We start from the raw sequence: 24261 nt of genomic DNA, 5'->3' as shown, positions 1-24261 counted from the left end.
CAGTATAAATGGTTTTCACAGTCGGCTGCAGACCTCTTCAATTTCCTCAACCTTGGCTACTGCTGGTGCAAGGTGAGGGCTCCTTTGAGGCAGATTGAAAGCAACCTGGCATTGGTTAGTCTGGTTTGCAACAGTGATTAAAACACACCCTAATTCAGAATAAAAGCCATTCCTTTCTTATTTACACACCATAATGTCTGTACTAGGGGCTTTGAAGGGCGTCTGGACAATTGACGATCAACACTCAGAAAGGCCTGTTATGTTAGTCTTAGTACAATGCAAATCCTGAATTACTTACTATGTTTCAGGATGCATTTCCCGTTTGATCCAGAATTTAGACGTTCCAGCTGGCAACTTGTAGTTGTTTTTGTAACCTGAAACTGCCCTTTTCAGTGCTGATGTTATTAGGACAGAGATGTCTTTGAGATTTTAGCTCTGCTTTATTATTGAAATGGTAGTGTTTTCAAAGGTTTTGTCAACCTTTTCTTGGTTGCATAGTGATTGGTTTACAACCCAGCAGTCAGCTGGAAAATAAAGTGAGTATAAATCATTTCAGCTAGACATAAAAAGTAAGGCCAAGATTTTTAAAAGGCCAAATATTTTTTAAATAACTAGTGGTTTTTGGTACCTCATTTGTAGGTGTCCAACTTGAGACATTACAGAGGAGCCTGGTTATCAGAAAGCACCTCCCTATTCCTTTGAAAATCTTGACCTAGAATCTTGGTGCCTTTATAATACATGAAACCCCACTCAAAGCCACCCCATGAAATTGGTTTACTTCCATCATTCACTTAGCCCTTGCAATCACCACTCATCAAGTTACATCTTAAGTCCATCAGTTTATGCACTTTTTTTCTCTGTCTCTCATTGTTACACTCCAGCGTTGCAGCTACACTGGTAGTAGAAATGGCGAGAGCACTAAGGTGCCAGACCTATTCCAAGAGAGCTTAGATGTGCCGTAAATGCTGGCAGATGCTTTACACAAGTTGCTACAATAGGTGTAGGCTAGTCAGGCAACTGTAGGAATTTTAAGAAAAATGTCACTGCAGACAGTCTTTGGATCTGGTTTTGCAAATTCTAATTTATCCAGTTAGCCTTGCGGGTTGTCCTATTGAATTCATTATATTATTTGTGTCTTTCTAAATAACCATTGCATCTTAACTGTAGTTATTAACCCGACAGGTATTTGAACTAGTGACCTTAAGAATCTATATCCTATTCCCAGTTCCTTCAGCCAGCCAGTTGCCCCTAACTTGAGGAATTTGCGAGATGTTAATCTTGATTACTTTAATCCTGCCAAGCAGATGGTGAATAAAAAGAGACTGAGCTAAGGAAGCATTGTGTAAAATGTAATATATCCACCAGGTCATATTTGATGGAAGAAGGAAATGTTTTTTTCCAGGAAACCATACAACATAGCTAAACAGATGAGTCACCTCAGAGTGTAGATCACAGGCTGTATCATTTATCTGGATTCCTCAACTTTATTTTATAAATTAGAATGATTGACAGGATGGAAATATATATACGCACAGTATAGAAGTCATATTTTATTGAAGAAGTACCTTTGTTGTTAATGTCCCTTTAGACAAGAGATGAAATTGCACCCTCTTCCCCAAGCCAATCAATACTGTTCCTCAGTGTATTAAGAATAGCTTATAAGGGGAAAATGAAGTTGGCATAGGCGGTTGTTATTTAAAATATAAACAGAAGAGTAAATTTAAGGTTAATTTAAAACATGGAATTTGTCTGAGAGTTTATTTTGTCATCATTTCCAGATGAAAACTAATTAACTCACCCTGCCAAAGAAACAACATTTTTGTGATCTGTTTCTTTTCTTTGCCTAGACAGCCATTCCACCACAAACATTCTCCTTCTCACCCTGCACCCCGATCTCTCCTACCCTCAATGGGGGCATGTCTACACTAGGAAATAATTTCAAATAAGTAAAATTGAAATAACGCCTGAAATACCAAAATTGAAATAGCGTGTCCCCACTATGGGGAAGCATTGGACTTAAAATTATTTTGAAACAGCGTGTCCACACTGATTGGAACCTGCCTCAGATTTAGAGCCCCCAAATTCCAGGAGGGCACCAGGAAGGCAGACACTTCCTCTGTCTGCTTGGACAGGCAAGCTTCAACACATACTTTCACGAGCTCCTCTCTTTGGCTGCATCTCACATGCCACTTCTCCGCTACCTCCCCAGTCACGGGACAGCAAATGGAAGCAGCGTGCTCTGGTTGCCCTTGTGGGTGCCACAGCACTCACGACAAGGAGCTGGAGCTGCTGCAAAATAGTGCCAGGCTCATGGGCCTCGTGCTGCGCCTCATGGCACAGTTCATCAGATTTTTTGACTATGTATTAATTTAATATTTTAATCTATTTTGTTTTTATTTTAATTCCCTACCTATTATGCAGTATTTCACAGGAAAACACTGGTTCCTTTTTAACATTTGACTCTACTATTTATACAGGATAAGATGTCGTATTCGGAGTGTTCTATTGAACTTCTTTGGAGTGGGTGCTTTTATATATTTGTATAAAACATTATAACTGTATTAATAGTATTTAATTTTTATAGACTAGTATCTCCAACAAAACCTGGCATGACTGTTGCTGAAGGAAGAATTGCAGCAGAAAGAACTATAAGGTAGGGACGACATTCAATTAATTGAAAATTGCTATACTATGTTTAAGTCTGGAGTCCCCAACATTTTTTATATTAAAGACCTTAGTTAAATTTTCAAAAACATATAGGCTCCAAATGGGGTCACATCAAAGCAAAATAGGCACCTTTTTGTTTGTACCAGCAAACTCCAAATGGGGCAGTTAGGGTGTATCTACACAGCAATGTTATTTTGGGATAACGGACATTATTCCAAAATAACTTTGCGAGCATCTACACAGCTAGCCCATTATTTCAAAATAATTTTGAAATAATGGGCAGCTTATTCTGGCTTCTGTAAACCTCATTCCACAAGGATTTTCTGAAACAGTTATTTCAGAATAGCAGTAGAGTGGATGTGCCACTGCTGCTATTTTGAAATAGGTCCTCCACCAGCCATTCAAAGTAATTACTCGTCAGTGCTTCCTGGGGCTCTAAATCGAGGTAGTGTGTCCATATTAAGGGAGCCTGCCTTGGGCTTATTTCGAGGCTTCCCTATAGTGTAGACACGCTATTTCAAAATAAGCTATTTAGGAGTATTTCTTCTGGAATAGGTTATTTCGAAATAAGAGCACAGTGCAGACGTAGCCTTAGAGTGTAACATGTTAGAGTGCTCTGTCGAGCACACTGCAGCATGGTGTAGACAAGCACTCTTTGAAAGTCAGTAGGACTTAGGATCTTAAGTTACTTAGACAATATGGAAAGTATTTTTCATCTTAATAGTGCGACTGTGTCCTAGAACATTCCTGATTTGCTCAGACCAAACTCCCCTCTCACTACAAAAATCAAACCAAACCAAACCAAACAAAAAATACAAAGACTCCTGTGGCACCTTAAAGTCTAACAGATTTGTTTGGGCATAAGCTTTCATGGGTAAAAACCACTTTGTCAGACGCTGCCCCTCTGAGGCTCCTCTCTTAATGATGATCAGATTACATTGTCATGGCAATTAATATAATTAACATAGAAAAGTAATAAAAAGTATTTAATCATGCTTTAGCTAGATTTTTATGTTACTTAGCATTTTGAAACAAGTAGGAGATTTGGAATCATGTGATCCAGCAAGCTGTCCCTGGAGAACAGTTTAAGAATCACTGCTGTATGGAAAATAATAGTCCAACAAATCCTATTCCCTCTTTTCCCCTACACAATATTCTTGAATGCTTTTTTCTTAAACAAACCACCTAATACTCTGTTTTTAAGGGTCAAACTGAGAGTCTTGTTTAATCTCATGACTCCAGAAACACACCAAGAGATGCAGATAAAACCAGGAATTGGCAACCTGGCTAGATGGTGGCACCAACACTGCGAGAATTAAATCAGGATCCCAGTGGTCCAGAGGGCTGACTTGTCTACAACACAAGGGAACATTTTTTTCCCCAGTGATTAATTTCTTCTAGCATATGACTTGTTTCTTTTCAGCAGGGACTCGTTCTTGAACACATCATAGGAATATTCTGTTGATTTTGTGTTTCAGTGGTCTTATGTTTTAAAGTTCATTGCTGGCTAGAGGCATGCAATTTTTTAAAAATTGTAAAGTATTTTTTTATTATGATTGAGTGCTAAGAAGGAACTTACCCCTTTGACTCATGTGTTAGGTGTAGTTGGTTCTATATAAAACATAACTAGGTGTTTTTCAGTTCAAGTGGAAATACCTAAAAGGATATATATTTACTGGTTACATATAATTGAATTAATAAAGCAATGTAGGCTTTCAACTTTGCCATTAATTTAACTCCATCATTCTTGAAAAATGTCTCAATAACCACTTTTAGCTAAAACTAAGGACTTGCTTAAAGTCATGGATGGTTGTATGTCCTGACTGTGACGTGCTCTGTTTTGCTTTATCTTTAAAGGAGCCAAGATCTTGATAATCTCAAAGAAAATCCCACATCTAACACAAATGACAAGGGGTAAGTCTTGTAAGCAGCTCCGTTATTTTTTGTAGTTGAGGGTGTATAAGTATAGACATTTGAAAAAAGGCTAATATTAAAATACATGAAGTTCTTAAGTACAGGGCAACATTAGAATGAAAATAATGCAATGATGAAATAGCATTTACATACTATTAACTAATCAGTCAACACCCAGGTGCTAGAGCAAGAAGTGCAGGGAGTGCTGCCACATCCCTGACTTGAAGTGGTTTCCATTATATACAAGATTAGCAGTTTGCTTCAGTGGCTCTGAACACCCCCCTTTATACAAATTGTTCCAACACCCCAGCCCAGGGTTTTTCTTTGTGAATCCTTGGCACTATCCATGCACATTTATAAATGCTTCGGAGTTCATCACTGTCCTGTAGATCTATCTACAGAACTTCAGATATAATTTTGTAGGGGATTAAATAAAATTGTGAAGAACCCCCAGAATAGCTGTGTTTGCTAGATACATTCTAAAGGGACAGACTCAGTGAGAACTCAGTATCACTAGAGTGCAGTTCAGACCAAGGTTCTTGTGGTCTATGAACAGTTTTATGGACTGAGCTGGCAGGAAACTGCTATGCTACTTTGCTAATAGGAGCTATGCAATGATCTCTACACGCGAGGACCCACATTCTGCTCACAATTACAAGGATGAGGCTGTTTGTAGTTATGATGTAATCCCACTATTTTACTCCTTCCCCCCCCCCCCCACCCAAGCCTTGCAATATGGGCATGATGCTACTATAACCAGCCCAAATATTAATTTAAAGCAAAATTTAGCTTTTATGTTGGATCAAACCCTGAAAGTCACTGAGGCCTGGATCTGCAATGGTACATAAGTGATTATGTAACTGCCACCAGGCAGTTTTGAACTTGGGATCTCTGGAGCCTAATGCAGGAGTTGCTACAGCTTGAACTACAAAGTCAGCTAACTCTCTGCTTATGCTACAGAGCTCACTTGTTCTTATTTCTCACTGTAAGTGGTCTAAGTGCCACTACATGGGACAGTGAACCACGCTATGTGTGTGAGTTACAATTACATTCTAATTTTAAGCTCCATTGTGATCCACAGAACTCCCACTGGACCCTGTAGATGCTTAAACTTGTGCAGTGCCTGTATTTTCAGGGTTGGTAGTTTCAACCTCCCACTTCACGGTTGTTGTTTTTTTTCATATGCATGAATTTCTTTATCTTTTTAAAAGAAATCCTACTTATGTCTAATTTTATAATCAAGCAGAATATTTTAACACCACTCTATTTTTGTTGTTCCACAGAAGAAAAGACCTTGATGATCTCACCGTTGTAAATACTGCTGCAAATAAAAATAAGAGGCAAGACTTATAGTGATGTTCTCTCCGAATTTAAAAAGGGATTGTAGCCGGGTAACTGCAAAGTGTGTCTTGTTACTGAGGATTTATTTCTGTAAATGTGGTTACATGAGCCAAAACTCACAACCATTAATTGACTTTGTCTCGGTTATTAAAGTAAAATCCATGTTTATTGTTTTTAACTTCTCAATAAATAGTAAATAGAAATAATCCAATATAGATATTAAGAGACATTTACAGAGGATTTTATTATCTACTAACAGATCTACCTGGTGTTACCCGGGTTCTTCAGGACAGGTGGCTGGCAGTGTAGGGTGTGTGCAGGACTCAGGGCAGGGCCTTGGGGATATGGGAGGGTGCAGAAGGTAGGGGTGATGAGAGTGAGTATTGGGGGTTGAGGAGGGACAGGGAGAGGGTTCCCATCCAGCGTGGGCCTTTTCTCTTCCTTCTGCTCTCTCTAGCAGCCAGGGCTGGATTACCCAATAGGCAAACTAAGCACGTGCTTAGGGCACCAGCAAAGCAGGGGCACCACAAAAAATGAGATTTTACGGTATAGCATTGTTTTTATTTTGAATTAGATATGGGGGGGCACCATAATCTTTTCAGTGCTTAGAGCCTCTAAAGGTCTTAATCCCGCCCTGCTAGCAGCCAGGGGCCTTTTCTCTCCCTCCAGTCCCCCGCCCCGCCCCGCCCCGTCCCCCACCCCTCAGCTACCAGGGCCTTGTCCCTCCCATTGCTCTCCCTGGTCTACCTCCCTCCCCCGCCACTGCAGCCAAGGGCCAGGAGGGGGGAAAGGGTTTGGGACCGGGGCAGGGACTACTTAACAGTGTGCTGGCAGGCAAGATGGTGCAGCCCCAGCCCTGCTGGACATTTCCTTGATAGGAAGGCTGCCCTCAGTGGACACGTTGCAGGATAGCTTTCCTTCGGGTTTGCTGCCCCCAATGACCACTTTCATATCATGTTCCTCAGAACAGCAGCACCTCCTTTTACATGTTATGGAAAATTGTTCCTTTTCCTGGGGTTTCTGGCACAACCAACCCTGACCTTGCTTTAAGTTATGAGGAGAGGAAGCTGCATCCCACATTTGGTGGATATACAGTAAAACTCCATTGGTCCGGCACCATCAGGAACCCGGAAGTGCTCCGCAGCCGGACCATTGGAGCTGCTCTGCCTCCAGCTTCCCCTATTCAGCCGCTGCTAAAACTGATCAGCGGCTGAATCGGGGAAGCCGGAGGCAGAGCAGCTGGGGCACTGCAGGGTAGGTCCCCTAGCGCTGCCCCTGGGGGCTGCGGGACCAACCTGGCAGCACCCCAGGCGTCCCCGATTCAGCTGCTGTTGAAATTGACCAGCGGCTGATTCTGGGAAGCCCGGGGCAGAGCTGCTCTGCCTCAGGCTTCCTGGAGTCAGCTCTTGGTCAATTTCAGCAGCGGCTGACTTGGGGACGCTTGGGGCAGAGCAGCTGGGGTGCTGCTGGGTTGGTCCCTCACCGCCACTCCTCGGCGCTACTGGATCAACCCGGCAGCACCCCAGCTGCTCTTGGGGACGCCTGGGGCAGAGATGCTGGGGTGCTGCCGGGTTGATCCAGTAGCGCCAAGGAGCGGCACTGCGGGACCAACCCAGCAGCACCCCAGCTGCTCTGCCCCAGGCGTCTCCGATTCAGCCGCTGCTGGTCAGTTTCAGCAGCGGCTGAATCAGGGACGCTTGGGGCAGAGCCGGACTATCGGAAGGGGGGGCTATGAGGAGTCTGGGGTGGCACCCCCACCCCACCCAGACCCCTCATAGGTCCCTCTTCCGATAGTCCGGCATATCTGATAATCCGGCACCCCCTGGGTCCCAAAGGTGCCGGATTATCGGAAGTTTACTGTATATAGAAAATCAAAATGTTCAGCATTCATCTGCCTTAATAAATAGTAAATATATGACTGACATATCATTTAAAGCTATTTTCTGCTATTCTGTGCTACAGCCTCCATTGTGAATTTATCACAATTGATAAAATCCAGTATTTTATTTGTATCATGACTATTATCCTACATCAGTTATTGTTCAGTGGGTACTGAAAATATGAGACCCAGCAATTTTCTATTTTGCCTAATTCTCTTAGTTCAAGTAAAATTGTAATTCTGAAGCATGTCAGTTGCTATGGTAGGCACTATCCCCTGGAACACCCTTTTATATCAAGGCTGATATTTCTCCCTATATGCCCCCTGGCTTGTTCTCTTTAATAGAGCATCTCTCAGGTAGGGTTGTCAGATGGTTTCTGAAAAATTCCGAACCGTCCGCCCCGTCCCCCCAGCATGGCCCTTTTAAGAAACGCTTTTGAGGCTTTTGGGCCCTAACAGGCTGCCAGTGGCTGCCTGCCATCTTGCCTCCCAGCGCGGGTAGGGTTGCCAGATGGTCCTCCCAAAAAACACCAGACACGTGGTCTTTTGGTCAAGCAAAAAAAAAAAAAAAAAAGGAGCACAGGATAATAAGTACTGCCTCTCCCAGCCACTCCCCCCACCCCTTCTGACGTACCCAGACTGGCAAATCGTGGTCCCGCCTCCCAGCTGGGACTCCCAGCCACTCCCCCCGCCCCCGCTAGGCTTCTGATGTGCCAAGAGCGGTGATCGCGGCCCCGCCTCCCAGCCTGGGACTCCCAGCTGGGAGGCGGGGCTGCGATCAGCGCTGGGAGCCTGTGATTGCCCAGAAGCCATGTGGGGGTGGGGGAGTCCCAGCTACTCCCCATGCCCCTGCCAGCCTTCTGTGCAATCACAGGCTCCTAGCGCCGATCGTGGCCCCGCCTTCCAGCCGCTCCCCTCACCCACGCCAGGCTTCCCTCCGGTGCGCCGCAACCCTATGCGCAGGGCCGTAGAGCTCCCCTGCGGAACCCAGTAAGCACTAGGGTTGCCAGGCTGTCTCCATATTGAGTCGGACAGCCCAGGATTTTCGCCTCCTGGCCAGGAAAAAAAAATCAGAAGATACCGGACATTTTAGGTGTCCGGTATTTGTTTATTTTTTATTTTTTTACCAGACAAGAGACAAAAATTCCAAACTGCCTGGTTCAGTACTGGACACCTGGCAACCCTATTCTCAGGCAAACTGAGTTCCTGACTCCCTAAAAGAGCCAGCTACACTGTGACATTAAGAGAGTAGTGAGTTCTATAATACAGAATTCCACACTAATGTAAACTAGTACTGCACCTTTTTATACAAGAAGAAAAAAATGCTAGAAAATGTATCAACATAAAAAAGATATTTTTTTAAGTTGCTTTGTCCATCTTGGTTTTCTCTTACATGGTAGAGAGTGTACAGATTTTTATCTTTTTATCCTATTCTATTTTTATCAATGGCTTGGAAGAAAATAGAAAACAATCACTGAAAGTTTGCAGATGACATATAGATTGGGAGAGTAGTAATTAGTGAAGAGAACAAGTCATTGATACACAGCCAGCTGGATTACTTGGTAAACTGAACACAAGCCAAAAAAATTCATTTCAGTATGGCTGAATGTAACCAAGAATGTAGGCCATATTTACAAGATGGAGGGCTTTATCCTGGGAACTAGTGTTTGTCAGGCAACCAGGACAATGATGCAGTGCAGCATTCTCTTACTTGTAGAAAACAGAATTTTTTGTCCTTTTTAAAGTGCAAGTATTGCTAATTTATAATTGAACTGAATATTATGACTAACACTGAGGTATATTTCATTTTCACAGAGACCAAGGTCTTGATGATCTCATTGAAGTAAAAACTGCAGAACAAAATAAAAATCGGTGAGACTGAACTCATAGCTTTGTTTTACATTCACTGAAAATTAAAATGTTTTGCAGTGGGGCAGCATTTTACTGTGTAGTACTATGCATGAGAATGTTTCTTATCAATGTAACCATGTAAAAATTGCAGATCTTTAGAAAGACATATGAATGTATATATTCACCTAACGTAATTAAGCATGCACCTGTAATTATTTATTTATTTAAAAATTCATATCTGAACTTATTACTTCTCTTATCCCTGGTCTACATAGGGCTTTATTTCGAAATAACCCCCCTTAGGTCAAATTTATAAGCGGAGTGTCCACACTTATTTTGAAATAGCATTAATGTGGACACTCTGGTGCCACTATTTCGAAATAACTACTCCCCAGAGTAATTCAAACTAGTTATCCTCAGTGCTTTCTGGTGCTCTAAGTTGAGGTAGTGCATCCACATTAACGAAGCCTGCCTCAGGCTAATTCTGAGGCTTCCCCAAAGTGAGGACACGCTATTTTGACTTTGTAAAATTGGGAGTTAAGTCGAGTTTAGTTATTTCAAAATAGGTTCCTAGTGTAGACATGACCTAATGTCCTGGAGTCACAAAGTCATATAACCAAGATAATTAAACTATTTGATAGTTCAGTGCATACATCCATGCTTGTAAGGTTCCTGATCACTTGAGCTATTGAAGTCTTGATTCATTTAACGAAATGTACTGTAATTTAGCAGTCAATCTTTCAAGGAAAACCTTATTCGTGGTTCTTTTGTCTTCATTTAGTGGGAGTCCTTCGTTACGCTTTATGCCTAAATGGAAACCCCCACACACCATCTAAGTATTTAAGAAGGGTTAGCCATTTCAGTAAATGAATAATTTCTATCCTTTTCTTAATAGAAAGGGGTTCACATCACAAAAATCCCCATCAGGAGAGGACCCTGGCTAGCAGTCTCCTCAGAGAGGCAAAGGCTGCAAGTTTAGAGAACACAAAATTTTCTCTCAGTTTTCTTAAAGTAGCCCTGCCACTTCAAAGTTGAGGCACAATGGAGAGTACTGGTTCATGCTACATGTTGCGCATGTAAAACACTGATATTGAGGAAGATTCATTTAGCAGAGAAATCCAAACCTTGGCAATTGCACTGCAACAAATCCAACTGCCAGCAAAATAACCAGTGTTCGGGCTCATTGTTATCACTTTCTCCCTGAACGTAACTTTTGGCAGAATTATTGCTTTTGACATACAGTTAGTGGCCATTTGTTTGAGCTTCACTGTAAAAGAAAAATCCTGAATATTGTTAGAATTTATATTCAGTTCATTAGGTTGATGAGTTTATGCTCTGTAGAGCGTCATGTTTATAGCCATGAAAAATGGAAGAAACTGTGATACTTATTTAGAAATCCTGGTGCTGCTTGGTATATCTATCTAGCTAGTCCTTTCTAGTGAACCCATCACTATTACACCAATTACATCATGTTCTTTAGACTATTTTCCACGTGGCCTTTTCTGAACTAGAAAAAAAAACTTTACTTTAAAAAGTGAGTCCTTATATTTTGCTTTCAACTCTTCATGTCTGTTCTGAGCTGGTATTTTAAAGTTGCCATTTAAAATGTAGAACTTACCCAAAAATAGATTGCCAACATTGCAGAAATATAGCCAACATAAAAACCTTAACATCAACACTGCGACTTGACATAGAAATGAGAGCTATTAATGGGAGCCTTACAGAGTTTGGCTTTCACTTAATAAGAAAAAAAATGTTTAAAAGTCTGGATGTGTATCCAAGTCTACAGAGGCTCCCTGCCTTGTTTCCACCACATAATCCCTCTTGCCACAGCAGGTCCTGTGATAAATCCTTCTTTTTCAGTATCTCTATACCAAACTAGCTGGGGTTGTTACCTTGGCATGAGGTTCTGTGGCCTTATGGTGTCTTAAGTGCTCTCTTTTTCAGATTCTGTGTATCCTGCTTGCTGCAAGCACAGCCTCTTTATCTCCCCCTCCCACTCCAGGTCTTGTTCCCCTAACCCTGCTAAATTCACACCCCCTTTTTTTTTAAACAAAGGAAGAGAAAGATAATGTCTTTTGTTCATGGTCTAATGGTAGTAACACTGGTTATATGGTACCTTCAAGGGTATCTGAAGGTGCTCGGAGCATGATTTAAAAATATAGTTGGTGTCATAAATCTTTGTCTTGTCATTTGTTTTTTAGGACAACTGAACAACCTCATGATTCCACTAAAGCTCCAAATAAACCAGCTAACACAAATTCCTCTTATGACAACAGAAGAGCCAGGTACTGTAGTCAACAAAATTACCAAGTTTAATTAAACAATGCCTCAAGCACTCTTCCTTATACAAAAACCAGGCAGAGAAGTTTTATGAATGAAAGTTCCATGGAGAATGGTCTGGAATCCTCCCTCCAGCCTGGGGAATGACAAGGGAAACAAAGGATGAATTTACTGATTGTTCCTTTAAGCTCTCTGCCCCACCCAGAAACTTTCCATGCTGCCATAGATGGAACCTTCAGGTCGCACAACTCCAAGGCACATAGTAGGAAGAGATGCCTTGTGTCATTTCTCACTTTTCATAGCAGAACTCGATTGGGTTTTCTGTCTCTCCGGTGAGGGACATACTGAAGCAAATAGATTTTTAAAAGGTTCTTCCCTTTCAGTGCCGAAGTCTCTTCCTTTATCTAGAATTTGTAACTACAGACACTTATACTGTAAATTTCTTTGAAAACTCACCACATTTATAGACTGGATACTTGGAGAAAGTATCAACTTCCCACTTATTGAAGGGTAGTGAGAAAGCAAGTGAAACAAATAATATGCTTTTTCCACACCAAGTCATAACAGGGTTATCAGAAGATTAAGTCTTTGATGACAAATAAACAATGTGTCATTCTGCCTGAATGAAAGAACACTCTTGAGGAGGAGAATGGAAGAATTCTGCTACTGACCTTGATCAGTAGCAATGCAAGATACTACTCAGTAATGAGGAATGGGAGGTGCATTATTTCAGCTGGGGCCAAGGCTCCACCCACGCCTGTCCTCTCCATACTCTTCCTGCCTCTTGCTTGGAAGTGGGGAGGGGAAGGAAGAACCAGGTGTACAGTCCCTCCTCTTCCTATTTCTGCAACGGGATACTGGGCGTTCTTGCTTATGGTTACACTTGTGCATTACCACATAAGCTCAGATGACAATTTGGCCAAAAGTGAAAGAAAACATAACTTCAGGACTCAGAATAAATATTCAACACACATGTTGATCAGCATTTCGCAGGTGGTGTATAATTGTTGTTATGGCTTTTGTAGCTTTGTGACTAATTTTGAAAAGTGTCATGGATAATAATAAAACAATAACAGCAGATAAAGAATCATGAGCTTTCGTGGGCAAAATCCAATTCTTCAGATGAGCTGGATGCTGAAAAATATTCCATTCCAGCTCATCTGAAGAAGTGGGTTTTGCTCACGAAAACTCATGATACAAAACATGTATATATATTTGTTAGTCTCTAAGGTGCCACGGGACTACTTGTTTTTAAAGTTACAGACAAACATGGCTACTCCTCTGAGACATTTTAACAGGTAAAGAGTGTGATACAGTATGTAGTGTTTCCTTTTAACTTGGCAGGATGTGTACCCTTTACTGCACTGTGAATAGAAAACCACATTTAAGTCATTAAAATATTTAAACAAAGTGAAATGCCCTCGTGTTGTTCTGTCCATTTTCCCATAGTTAATTCTTTCGAAGAGTGCTAATTATGTTGCTATAGGTACTGCAGAACCAGATTGCAACGTGGCAAATTAAGGAACGTGCAGCAGGATTGACAAAAAAAATTCTAAATGTAGAATTTCCAGGAGGGGAGAGGGATTGGATTTCATCCCAATGTTAATTCCTTTTGTACTGCTCTATTATGTGTAGTGAATAGGTTCCTGCTATTGTATGAAACAATATGACTGAGTTGCTGACTGAGGCCCTGGCTTCTGTGGAACTTTGTGAGGGCAAGATTAGACCCTAAAATAACCAGTGAAATTCAGGACTAGGAATTAGCTTTACTATTATTTACAGCCTCTTGTAATTGTTTTGTATATAGTATAATTACTTTTTTAAAGATGCAGTAATACATGTTTGTTTCTCTTTCAGCAATAATACTTCAACCAGTTCCTCAAGTTCAAAGGACACTGTTGTGTACACAAAGACATATAAGGAGAATAGGTACTGGAAAGATACCTCCAAGTGTTTTTCTCTACAGCAATTCTGAATATACCAAGTTATACACAAATGATGTTATTTGTGGCTAAAGAGGCTAAAGAGGCTAAAGAGACTGGGACTTTTCAGCTTAGAAAAGAGGAGACTGAGGGGGGATATGATAGAGGTCTATAAAAGCATGAGTGATGTGGAGAGGGTGCATAAAGAAAATTTCTTCATTAGTTCCCATAATAGAAGGACTACAGGACACCAAATGAAATGAATGGGTAGCAGGCTTCAAACTAATAACAGAAAGTTCTTCTTCACAAAGCAAATAGTCAACCTGTGGAACTCCTTGCTGCAGGAGGCTGTGAAGGCTAGAACTATAACAGAGTTTAAAGAGAAGTTAGATAAATTCATGGAGGTTGGGTCCGTGGAGTGGTATTAGCTAGGGGGTAGAAATGGTGTCCCTGGCCTCTGTTTGTGGAAGGCTGGAGATGGATGGCACAAGACAAATGGCTTGGTCATTGTCTTCGGTCCATCCCCTCCAGGGTACCTAGTGTGGGCCGCTGTCGGCAAACAGGCTACTGGGCTAGATGGACCTTTGGTCTGACCCGGTACAGCCGTTCTTATGTTCTTATGTTCTAAGCTCAGGGCTCAGGGTCAGGGGTCTCACTGGACCACCTTGATTTTCATGCAAACCTGCTCCTGGGTGGCCAGGCTGGCAGCTATCCTGCTCTAGACGGCCACTTTCCTGTGCCTAGTGCGGAGGTCGTGGACGTTGGAGGCTTCCCCCCAAACCTCGATGAGGTCCACGATCTCCGAACTAGACCAGGCGGGCGCCCACCTCTTGCGGCCCCGGGCAGGCTCCTGGGAGCCGCCAGCCTGGTCCCGGGAAGAGGCGGAGGGCTGGGTGGCAGCGGGTGGCTGGCTCGTGCTAGGTGCAGGGTCTGCTGGCTGGGTGCTGGCAGGCTTGCACCTGGCACGGGCACCATAGCCAGACCATCCCCCTTTAAGGGTTCTGGGGCCAGGAGGGGGGCAGACAAATTTCCCTGGTGGTGCCCAGAGTGGCCACCAGGGCAAGCTGGGGAGGGCTAGCCTCCCACTAGTTCGAATTAAGTGGCTACACAGCCCTTAATTCGAACTACTTAATTTGAACTAGGCATTAGTCCTCGTAGAATGAGGTTTACTTAGTTCGAATTAAGCGCTCCGCTAATTCGAATTAAGTTCGAACTAGCGGTTTGTATGTGTAGCGCCTATTAAAGTTAATTCAAACTAACGTCTGTTAGTTCGAATTAACTTTGTAGTGTAGACATACCCTGAGAGAAGGCTTCTAATGCAAATAAGGACTACTGTAAAAAGCAATTTTAACTGCATTATAAAACAATAGTACAAAGTTGTCATCATTATCTTATGATAGTTCCAATGTAATCCTCAAGAAGTAAGATTATTAAGTTCAGAAAAGTTCAAAACCTGTGAATTTGTTTGGCAGGTAGACTTTCTTACTTGCTTCCCGACTGATGATTACTGCTATGTTAAATGGAATTATTCTCAACAGTAAAATAGCCAGAACAAGCTCTGTTAAAAAATACCTGACTGGTTAGCTCCAAAATAGTTAAATTTTCTACAGTATTTCCAGTTATCAGTATATGGAGCTCTACAATTACTGTGGTAACTAGACATACCATTGTGTAATAGACAACTTTATATCTCAATGATGCTCATTGTACTAGGGATATATCACAATTTTAGCAAAAAATGATTGACTAATACTAAAAGGGCAGCACTGGTAGAAAAACATGGCATTTCTCTGATGCTTTTAAAAAAATATATGCTTTAGTTCAAACAGGAATTAAATCATCTGGCTTGGGTACTACAGGAGGTCAGACTAGATGATCCTAGTGCTCTCTTTTGACCTTATAACCGATCAATCCGATAACGTTTAGATGGGGAGATAATCGCAAGCAGTCAAATTTATCATATTGCAGATTTTGCTTAATGGGTTTTTTATTTCAGTTTGAAATGTTTGTAAGGATTGTAAAGCAACACAGCACAAAACATGGTATTTTGTTGAATTTATTAAAATGAGATTTATTTTCTCAATTGAGTGTTAAAACAAAGACAAAATTCATCTCAGCTTATTTTTACAGTTTGGGCTGTGGTTATATGTTAATATTTGTGAACTGCACATTTTCTTTATTGCATTAAAGTTTTGAAAAAATTATTGCTTGCTAACTACTGATCATTTACTGTATTACAGAAAACCACTCAATGATACATATGAAGAAAATGTTACTGGAAAATCTATCAAAACTGTTTATTCTACTTCTGATCGGTATGTATGTCTGAGTACTGCAGAACACAGACACTTTGCAGTATCACCTATAGACAAACGAGTACAGTAAAAGCCACTCCCATTATGATCAGACTGTCTGCTCAGACAGGCCTGCCTTCCAATAGAATTGTGCCATTTCCAGGGTCTTGTGCTCTGCATTACAAGTACCCATTGCTCTAGAGATCCACACCAGACACTTAGTGCACCCAGCAGACTAATGCGAGGTAGATTTTTACCCCAGCTTGCTGTGTTCTAACTTTCATATAGACATGCCCTTATTGTAATTTGGCAGATGTTGGTTTTGGACAATTATCTTTGCTATAGTGGGGACAGAGTCAGTAGTGACCAAATGTTCAGAGCACAGAGATGGATAAATTGGCTGATATGGGGGAAGGTTGCAATTGAAAGTTTTATTTTTAACAATACAGTATTTCCAAGTACAGAGGGAATACCTGCTCAAATCAATAAAACCTCACTTACCAATAACAAGAAGTTTAAACTGTGTCCACGATTTAGGATTCACATAACATTAACCTTCCCATTATTAGGGAATAATTGCATTGAGAAAGACTCTTAGGCCATGTCAACACTATGTGGAAAATTGACACTGCTGTTGTCGATCTTCTGGGGTTCTATTTAGCAGGTCTAGTGAAGACTCCATTGGGCTCCCGCTGTATGGATGGTGCAGAAACTCAATTTAAGGCATTTCAGCTCCGGCTATGTAATTAACATAGCAGGATTTGTGTATCTTAATTCAACCGTCTTCTGTAATATAGACTACACCCTAATGAAAATAGGGCTAATATGTAAGTAAGTATAGCCTAGTAGGGCAAACAACCATGGTAAATGGGAATGGATACAGGAGCATAACAGTGTGTGGGTGTGAGCAAAATTAGTTCAGTTTACACAGCCAGAACAGCAGCAGCAGATGAAAGTGTCAAAAGAAAAGACTGGGAATATGACAAGAAAAGGCAGCGAGCACTGAGATGATCCAAAACTCAGTATATGATTGGGTACTTAACTGAGAGTGTAAATCTAACTATAAGTTGCTTGGATTGCTTCTTTGAAACATTAAAATGTCCTAAGCACTAGCTTCCCTGCCCCCTCCAGTTAAGGAATGTCTGTACAGTAGAGAGACAATGTGCTACAAATAGCAGAGTGTCTATGGTGGCATAGAAGGTGGCTCCCAAGTACAGTCTGCCCAAGTACAATGCCATCTGTGTACCCCCAGGTACATATTCGGGCAGCTAGCCTGACCTAACACCCATGCTGCTGCAGTGTGACTGGAGAAGAGATACCATCCGTCTGTACTAGACAATACGCGCCCAGTTGTGGGTACACTAGAGTGCTTTGTGAACACACCCCGAGGTAGTCAGCAACTTAATACATTTTGACTGCCATTTAGAATCATTTCACTCACCAAATAAAGCTTGTATTCTTGCTATCTGGTAAATGTATCAATTGGTTTTCCCAACCCTGCAGTATATGCATCACTAGTATTAATCACACAACAAAATATCAATGCATCATTAGTTCATTCCTGACGGATGTGCTGTATACTAATGGTCTTCCACTGTAATGTACTAAATTAATCAGTTCTCTCCCTGGATTTTAATGGTATCTGTTTTTCTGACAGCTGATGTTATATTATTTACACATAGGTCTATAATTGAAAAAGATATGTGCACATTCTGCCGGAAACCACTGGGCATAGAGGCCAAAATGATCTTAGATGCCCTACAGATTTGCTGTCACTCAACTTGTTTCAAGGTAAGAAGGGGTTTCACTTTCTTTCCATCTGTATTTTCCAGGGACTAGTAAGAGCTAGTGAGGCGGGGCAGCAAAGCTTAGGTAAAGTTACCCCTTTTGATATGAACAGTTACCCATAAGATCTGACATTTTGGCTCTCTCTGTTAGGGGAGAAATTGATGATGGAGTGAGGTACTTCCTTTGGCTACACAGTTATTTTGGAATAAGCTATTCCAAAATAGTTATTCCAAAACAGCTGATTTTGAAATAGCAGGTATATACTGCAGGGAAGCCTCAAAATTAGTCCAAGGCAGGCTTCCCTTATGTACATGTGCTATCTCAATTTAGAGCCCCAGGAGGAATAACTTAAAATGGCCCTGGTGAGGGGCTATTTCGAAATAGCGGAAGTGGAGCATCTACACACACCTTATTACGAAATAGCTATTTTGGAATAGGTATTATTTTTCATAGAATTAGGTTTACAGAAATCAGAATAAGCCATCCGTTATTTCAAAATTATTTCAAAATAACGGAATTACATAAGAACGGCCATAGTGGGTCAGACCAAAGGTCCATCTAGCCCAGTATCCTGTCAGCCAACAGTGGCCAATACCAGATGCCCCAGAGGGAGGGATCACAGCAAGTAATCCTCACATGATCCCTCCCTTGTCTCCCACTTCCAGAGAAACAGAGATGAAGGACACCATTCCTATCCATCCTGGCTAATAGCCATTGATGGACCTAACCTCCATGAATCTATCTAGCTCTTTTTTCAACCATGTTAAAGTTCTAGCCTTCACCTCATCCTCTGGCTGGGTAGACGCTCGCATAATTATTGTGGAATAATGGCCATTATTCTGGAATAACTTTGCTGTGTAGACACACCCTTTATGTTTTTCTAATGTTTATGTTTAATCATGTTTATTTAACAATGAATTGTAAAGTAATGTTTCCTTCCACACAGTAAGAATCAAGCAGGAGACAGTTTCATGGCTCATAATTCTAAGCTCCTTTCTAGCCAATGCTTTTAGTTTTTTCTCTGTAGCAAATTAACATTGCTTCTGTATCTGGTGCTTCCTTACTGTATTTTTTGTTTCCTTTTGTGGAGTTTCTGCCTGCACTTTCACTCTCACTCTTGCACTCAGAACTGAGTTTCTGACCAGTCTTGTGTTTTGGGCAGTTTTTCCTGTTGTTTCCGCTATCTATTCCATAAAGGTCAAGATTGTTAAACAGTGCACTTATCTGGCCCAAACTATGGAAAAAAGAATTAAGAATGTTGGGGAGGAAAATCTACAGTTTGCAAGGTTAAAAAGTACTGAGCCTTGGGCACTACATGAAAGTAATAATTTGACTGTGCTGATTAGGTTTGCTACTCCTTGGAGAGATTGTGTTCAGTGACACCGAAATACTGCTGGCTACACCTCTGTCCTTGAATGTTTATATGCTGGAGCTTAAATATCAGACAGATTTTTGGATTTCTTTTTTACTTAAAACTGTGCATATAATTATGTGTTAAAGTGTGAAGTGTGCAAAAGATCTTTGGAAGACCTGAAAGCAGGAGACAGCATTTGGATTTACAAAAATACTGTGCATTGTGAACCCTGCTATTCCAAAATTAAAGGTAAGTTGCAAGAAGACTACAATATAGTAAATTGAATTAAATGCTCTATTTTCCCTCTCAAATTTCTAAAATATCTTTCGAAAATGCAATTCAGTTTTTGTTTCAGTGATGATGTGTGGTAAGATCGCTCATGCCAACCTCAGAGCAGACTGTCAAGAAGCAGGGCAGAAACCTCAAACTATTTCTATGTTCTCTAATGAAATTATACCAATACAACAAGTATGAACGTCTAATACATTATAGCAATCTTACCATGGAGTCACAAACAGTCCTCTGGGCATTCCAGTCTATCTTGCCACCCAGGCAAGCTGGACCTAGTGATAGTTGCTTGCCATACAGATTGAACCTCTCTGGTCCGGCAACATCCGTGGTCTGTCATGATTTTAGTTAGCTGGATATCCACTTACCAAGGGTATGGCCAAGTTTCCTTCAATCCAGTAAAGTTTGTTTACAGCCACAAGTCCTGGCTCTCAGGGTGCATCTAGACTGGCAAGATTTTGCGCAAAAACGGCCACTTTTGCGCAAACACTTGCCAACTGTCTACACTGGCCGCTTGAATTTGTGGAAGAACACTGACGTTCTAATGTAAGAATTCAGTACTTCTTGCGCAAATACTTTGATGCTCCCGCTCAGGCATAAGCCCTCTTGCGCAAGAATACTTGCGCAAGAGGGTCAGTGTAGACAGGCACCTTAATTTTTTGCGCAAGAAAGCCCTATGGCTAAAATGGCCATTGGAGCTTTCTTGTGCAAAAGTGCGTCTATACTGGGCACGGATGCTTTTGCGCAAAAGCACTTTTTGCGCAAAAGCATCCATGCCAATCTAGATGCTCTTTTGCAGAAATACTTTTAACGGAAAACCTTTTCCATTAAAAGTATTTCCACAAAATCATGCCAGTCTAGATGCAGCCTCAGTGTTCTGTGCTGTTATTTAGTTCCAATTTTCCCCTGAGTGTCTTCTAAGAGCCCAGTAAACAATGGAAGTGTTGGTAACGCTGCTAGACAATATTGACCTCCTGTGGTTTGGCAAATTCTATGGTTCATCACCAGTCAGGTCCTGAAGGTACTGGACAAGAGAAGTTCAACCTGTAGTGAAAAGACGACAACATTTTCAGGTTGCTCTCAGTCCCCAGAAACTAGACACTTACCTTAGGTCAATTTGTACTCACACCAAATTTTAGGCAGTGGAATAGTAAACAATATAAAGACTTATTAATTATGAGAAGAAATGAGAGATTTATTACAAGGTTAAAGCAGACTACCATATATACACAAATGAGTTACACTATAGAGCAAATACTCTCAAACTTCATGGCACTGCAACCTCCTTCTGACAATAAAAATTACTATATGACCCTCCCAAGAAGGGGGAGTGGAGCCTGAGCCTCATCAAGCCCCACTGCTTGGGGCAGCAGGGGTAAAAGAAAGCCTGAGACCCTGTGCAGGGGGCCCAAAGTTGAAGCCCAAGGGCTTCATACACAGGCAGGGCACCTGTAATCTAAGCCCTGAAACCTACAGCTGACGTCAATACCTCAGCCCTGAGCCGTGGGGCTTCTGCTTGGGTGTTGGTCTCAGAACCCAGCAAGTCAAGTGCAAACACTAGTGACCACATTAAAACAAGGTGGCAACCTACTTCAGGGTCCTCACACAATGTTTGAGAACCACCACCCTACCCCAAGACCTCTATCCACCAAACAATAACCCTAGGTCCCAGTCCTCAATCCATAGGAGCCCTAACCCTAGGATGGGGATGCCTACCCATGAGGACCTTAACACTAGGACAGGGATGCCTATCCATAGGAATCCTGACTCGAGCACTAAGATCTATACCCACAGGAACCCTAATCTTAGGGCAGGAGTGCCCATACGTAGGAACCCTAACCCTAATCCCAAGTCCCCTACCTGTCAGAACCCAAAACCTAGGATGAAGATGCCTAACCATAGGAACCCTAATCCTAGCTGCAAACCCCCTTCCCATCCCTAACCCTAACACCAAGTACTTCACCCATGGGAATCCTAAACTGAGGGTGGAGATGCTTACCCATGGGAACCTTAGCCCTATACACAAATTTTCTAGGGTAGTAGCTCTAATCGTAGGGCAGGGATGTTTACCTATGGGAACCCTAACCTTAGCCCAGCGTTCCCTACTCATAGAGCCCTACCGTATGGTGCGGATCCTTACCCATAGAAACCCAAATTTGAGCCCCAAATCTTCTGCCAGTAGTAAGGTGGGGATACCTACCCATGGGAACCTTAGCCTTACCACCAAATTTCCCGCTAGTAGTAACCCTAACCCACGGGTGGGGATGCCTCCCTGTAGGAGAGATAACTCTAGCCCCAACTCCCCTAGCTGTAGAAACCCTTACCCTGGCCCCAGATTGCCTATGCAGAGCAACCCTAACCCTTGTAAGACGATGCCTACCATTAGGAGCCCTAATCCTAGCCCCAAGTCTGCTACCCAGAGGGAATCTAATTCTAGGATTTCAAAAGGTGACAGTCTGAATAATTGGTCATCTGTGAATATCTTTTAGGGCTAACACTGCGTGGTCACGAATATCTTTGCTTCTGGGTTATAGCTCTCAATCCAAACAAGAAAAAAAATGGGGAAAAAAATCTTTTTAGCTCCTTTTTTGCATTCTTCCAGAATTCAAGCTGATGTGCCAAGTACTTATGCATATAGCCCCTTCAGGGTGAAGGGGCAATTAACAAAGGGTTTGTTTTATTGTGTCCAAAAATGGCCCATTTAGTTTTGATGGGCAGGAGATGACCTCTCCTGACTAGATTCAACAGTTTCACAGCAAACATTTTTTGCCATTATTAAAGTAGAAACTTATATACTGCCTTACAGCAGGTTATAAAGATATTATAAGTGATATAAATGCATGAAGCAACTTATGACAATGTTGTTAGACTTCTTGAATTGTTTGTAAGTTAAAAACCCATCTTGGCCTGGCTAACACCCAGGTGAAACAGACGGTTTTCAGCAATGAATTTGCCAGTGGTTGGCTGAGGCTTAAAGCTTTGGAAGGGGCTGGGGGCTGGTCTGCCAGAGTCACAAATCTATGCACATAAGTCTGTAATTTGCTTTAAAAGAAGTACTGTGTTTGTTGAGATTGGGAGACCAACAGTTACAAACTCTGGATTCTATCATGTTTTGGGAATCAGTGGATGTTAAATTTTAATGTTTTGTGCCATATTAAATGCATGACACAAGAAATCAAGGGCTTCATTCTCCGCTGCTTTCCTCCTTGAGTAGTCATTCACACTTGTGCTAAGTGGGAGTAAAACACCACCATATCAGAAGGGAAATATTTTGCACCTCCATTGTGCATATTTGGCATAGATGTAATTGACTATACAAAAATGCAAGACAGTGGAGAATCATTTGTTTCTTAGGATTAGTCACAAAACATGAGGTTCTCTGTACCTGAAGCAACGCCTTGTGAATGGCATTATTAATATTAATCTGTGTACTGTATAAAGTCAAACTGAAGCCTAGCTAGAGCTTTGTTTAATAAATTATCAGTGAATATATATTTCTTGTATACAACTCTTACATAAATGAGATTATACTCATTAGGATTACTTTACTGAAATATGCAATGTTAATGTATGTCATTGCAAAAATCAGTGGGAAAATCAGTTAAAATCATTAATGTATTGTGTCAGTTATGAACCTTTAGAATTTTTAAAACCAAGGGCCAGATCTTGAGTTTATGTAAGCTAGCAAATCTCTGTGGAGTCCATAGAACTATGCCAGTTTACATCACTAAGTATCTGTCCTCAATAGCTCTTTTGCAGTAATTCAATTACATTCATTTTGGTGTGTTTAGAAAGCATAGATTGTATATTTGCTTTGATGCTTCTAATCAATCTTTTCTTTGTCTTTCAGAAAAATGGATCTACTAGTTTTGGCTCCCAGAAACCAGGATGAAGATATAGTAATATTTAGTTGAATACTTTTTTCCTAATGTTTAAATAACCTATGTAAAAATATTTTTGTTAGGAAATATTCTAAGTATAATATTACTAAATAGTCACTATAGGAACATAGTCAATGAGACTTAAGTTGACTTATATATACTTCCAGAAAGCAACAAAATATATAGTTCAGTAAGTCCATAAGATGTATGAAACAGTTATTTCTACATGTGATTTAGCAAAAGTCGAGTAACCTTGAAAAGTACCGTATTAAAGGCCTGTGAGTTTTGAAAGACCTGTTTTATCAAAATGTCTGGTAACAAATAAAAAACTGTTAGCTTTATATGCTATGTTTTTTAAACTGATACATTTATGTATAATATATTTTTTAAAAGCAGTGGTCTTATGGCTATCCAATACAATTATAAAATCTCTACTCTGCATGACATTACTGTTATACACAGTCTCTTACTTTTGCAAGGTGGTTAGGCCAACATCTTGTGTCTACTAATTGTAAAGGACATAAAAAGCACTTGTCTTGGCACAGAAAATATATTAAAGAAATTAAAAGAATCGGTCATCATTTGTTACCATACTTCTGTTCACGAAGAGTCAGCAATAATCGGCATTATTCACAGAGAGTCATAAGTAGTTCAGTGATGTATTGAACTACTGTAATAGGTTTTGGCTCCTAGCATCCTGTCTTGGGATTTTTGATTCATCTTTTAGAGGTTGGGAACTTTTTTTGGGTCAGGGGATGCTGACCCATAGAAAAATCAGTCAGGGCCCACACACCAGTGA

At 41.2% G+C, this 24261-nt stretch overlaps 1 protein-coding gene across 2 annotated transcripts in view; it reads left to right on the top strand.

The window, feature by feature from the left end:
• SCEL (sciellin) overlaps nucleotides 1-24033 on the top strand; it is a 71916-nt gene extending 47883 nt beyond the window's left edge. For both annotated transcript variants that reach the window (XM_006116448.4, XM_006116447.4), the window contains 10 exons: nucleotides 2585-2653; nucleotides 4525-4581; nucleotides 5865-5921; nucleotides 9617-9673; nucleotides 11857-11940; nucleotides 13793-13864; nucleotides 16098-16172; nucleotides 17834-17942; nucleotides 19440-19542; nucleotides 23432-24033. In XM_006116448.4, coding sequence (XP_006116510.1) covers nucleotides 2585-2653; nucleotides 4525-4581; nucleotides 5865-5921; nucleotides 9617-9673; nucleotides 11857-11940; nucleotides 13793-13864; nucleotides 16098-16172; nucleotides 17834-17942; nucleotides 19440-19542; nucleotides 23432-23448 — 700 coding nt within the window. In that variant the 3' untranslated portion in view covers nucleotides 23449-24033. The remainder of the gene's footprint in view (nucleotides 1-2584; nucleotides 2654-4524; nucleotides 4582-5864; nucleotides 5922-9616; nucleotides 9674-11856; nucleotides 11941-13792; nucleotides 13865-16097; nucleotides 16173-17833; nucleotides 17943-19439; nucleotides 19543-23431) is intronic.
• Nucleotides 24034-24261: the final 228 nt, after the last annotated feature.

This window comes from Pelodiscus sinensis, chromosome 1, assembly GCF_049634645.1.
Source record: "Pelodiscus sinensis isolate JC-2024 chromosome 1, ASM4963464v1, whole genome shotgun sequence".
In the NCBI taxonomy this organism is placed as follows: domain Eukaryota; kingdom Metazoa; phylum Chordata; order Testudines; family Trionychidae; genus Pelodiscus; species Pelodiscus sinensis.
The sequence above is the reverse complement of the archived record's forward strand: the minus strand, read 5'-3'. Positions and strand labels throughout refer to the sequence as shown.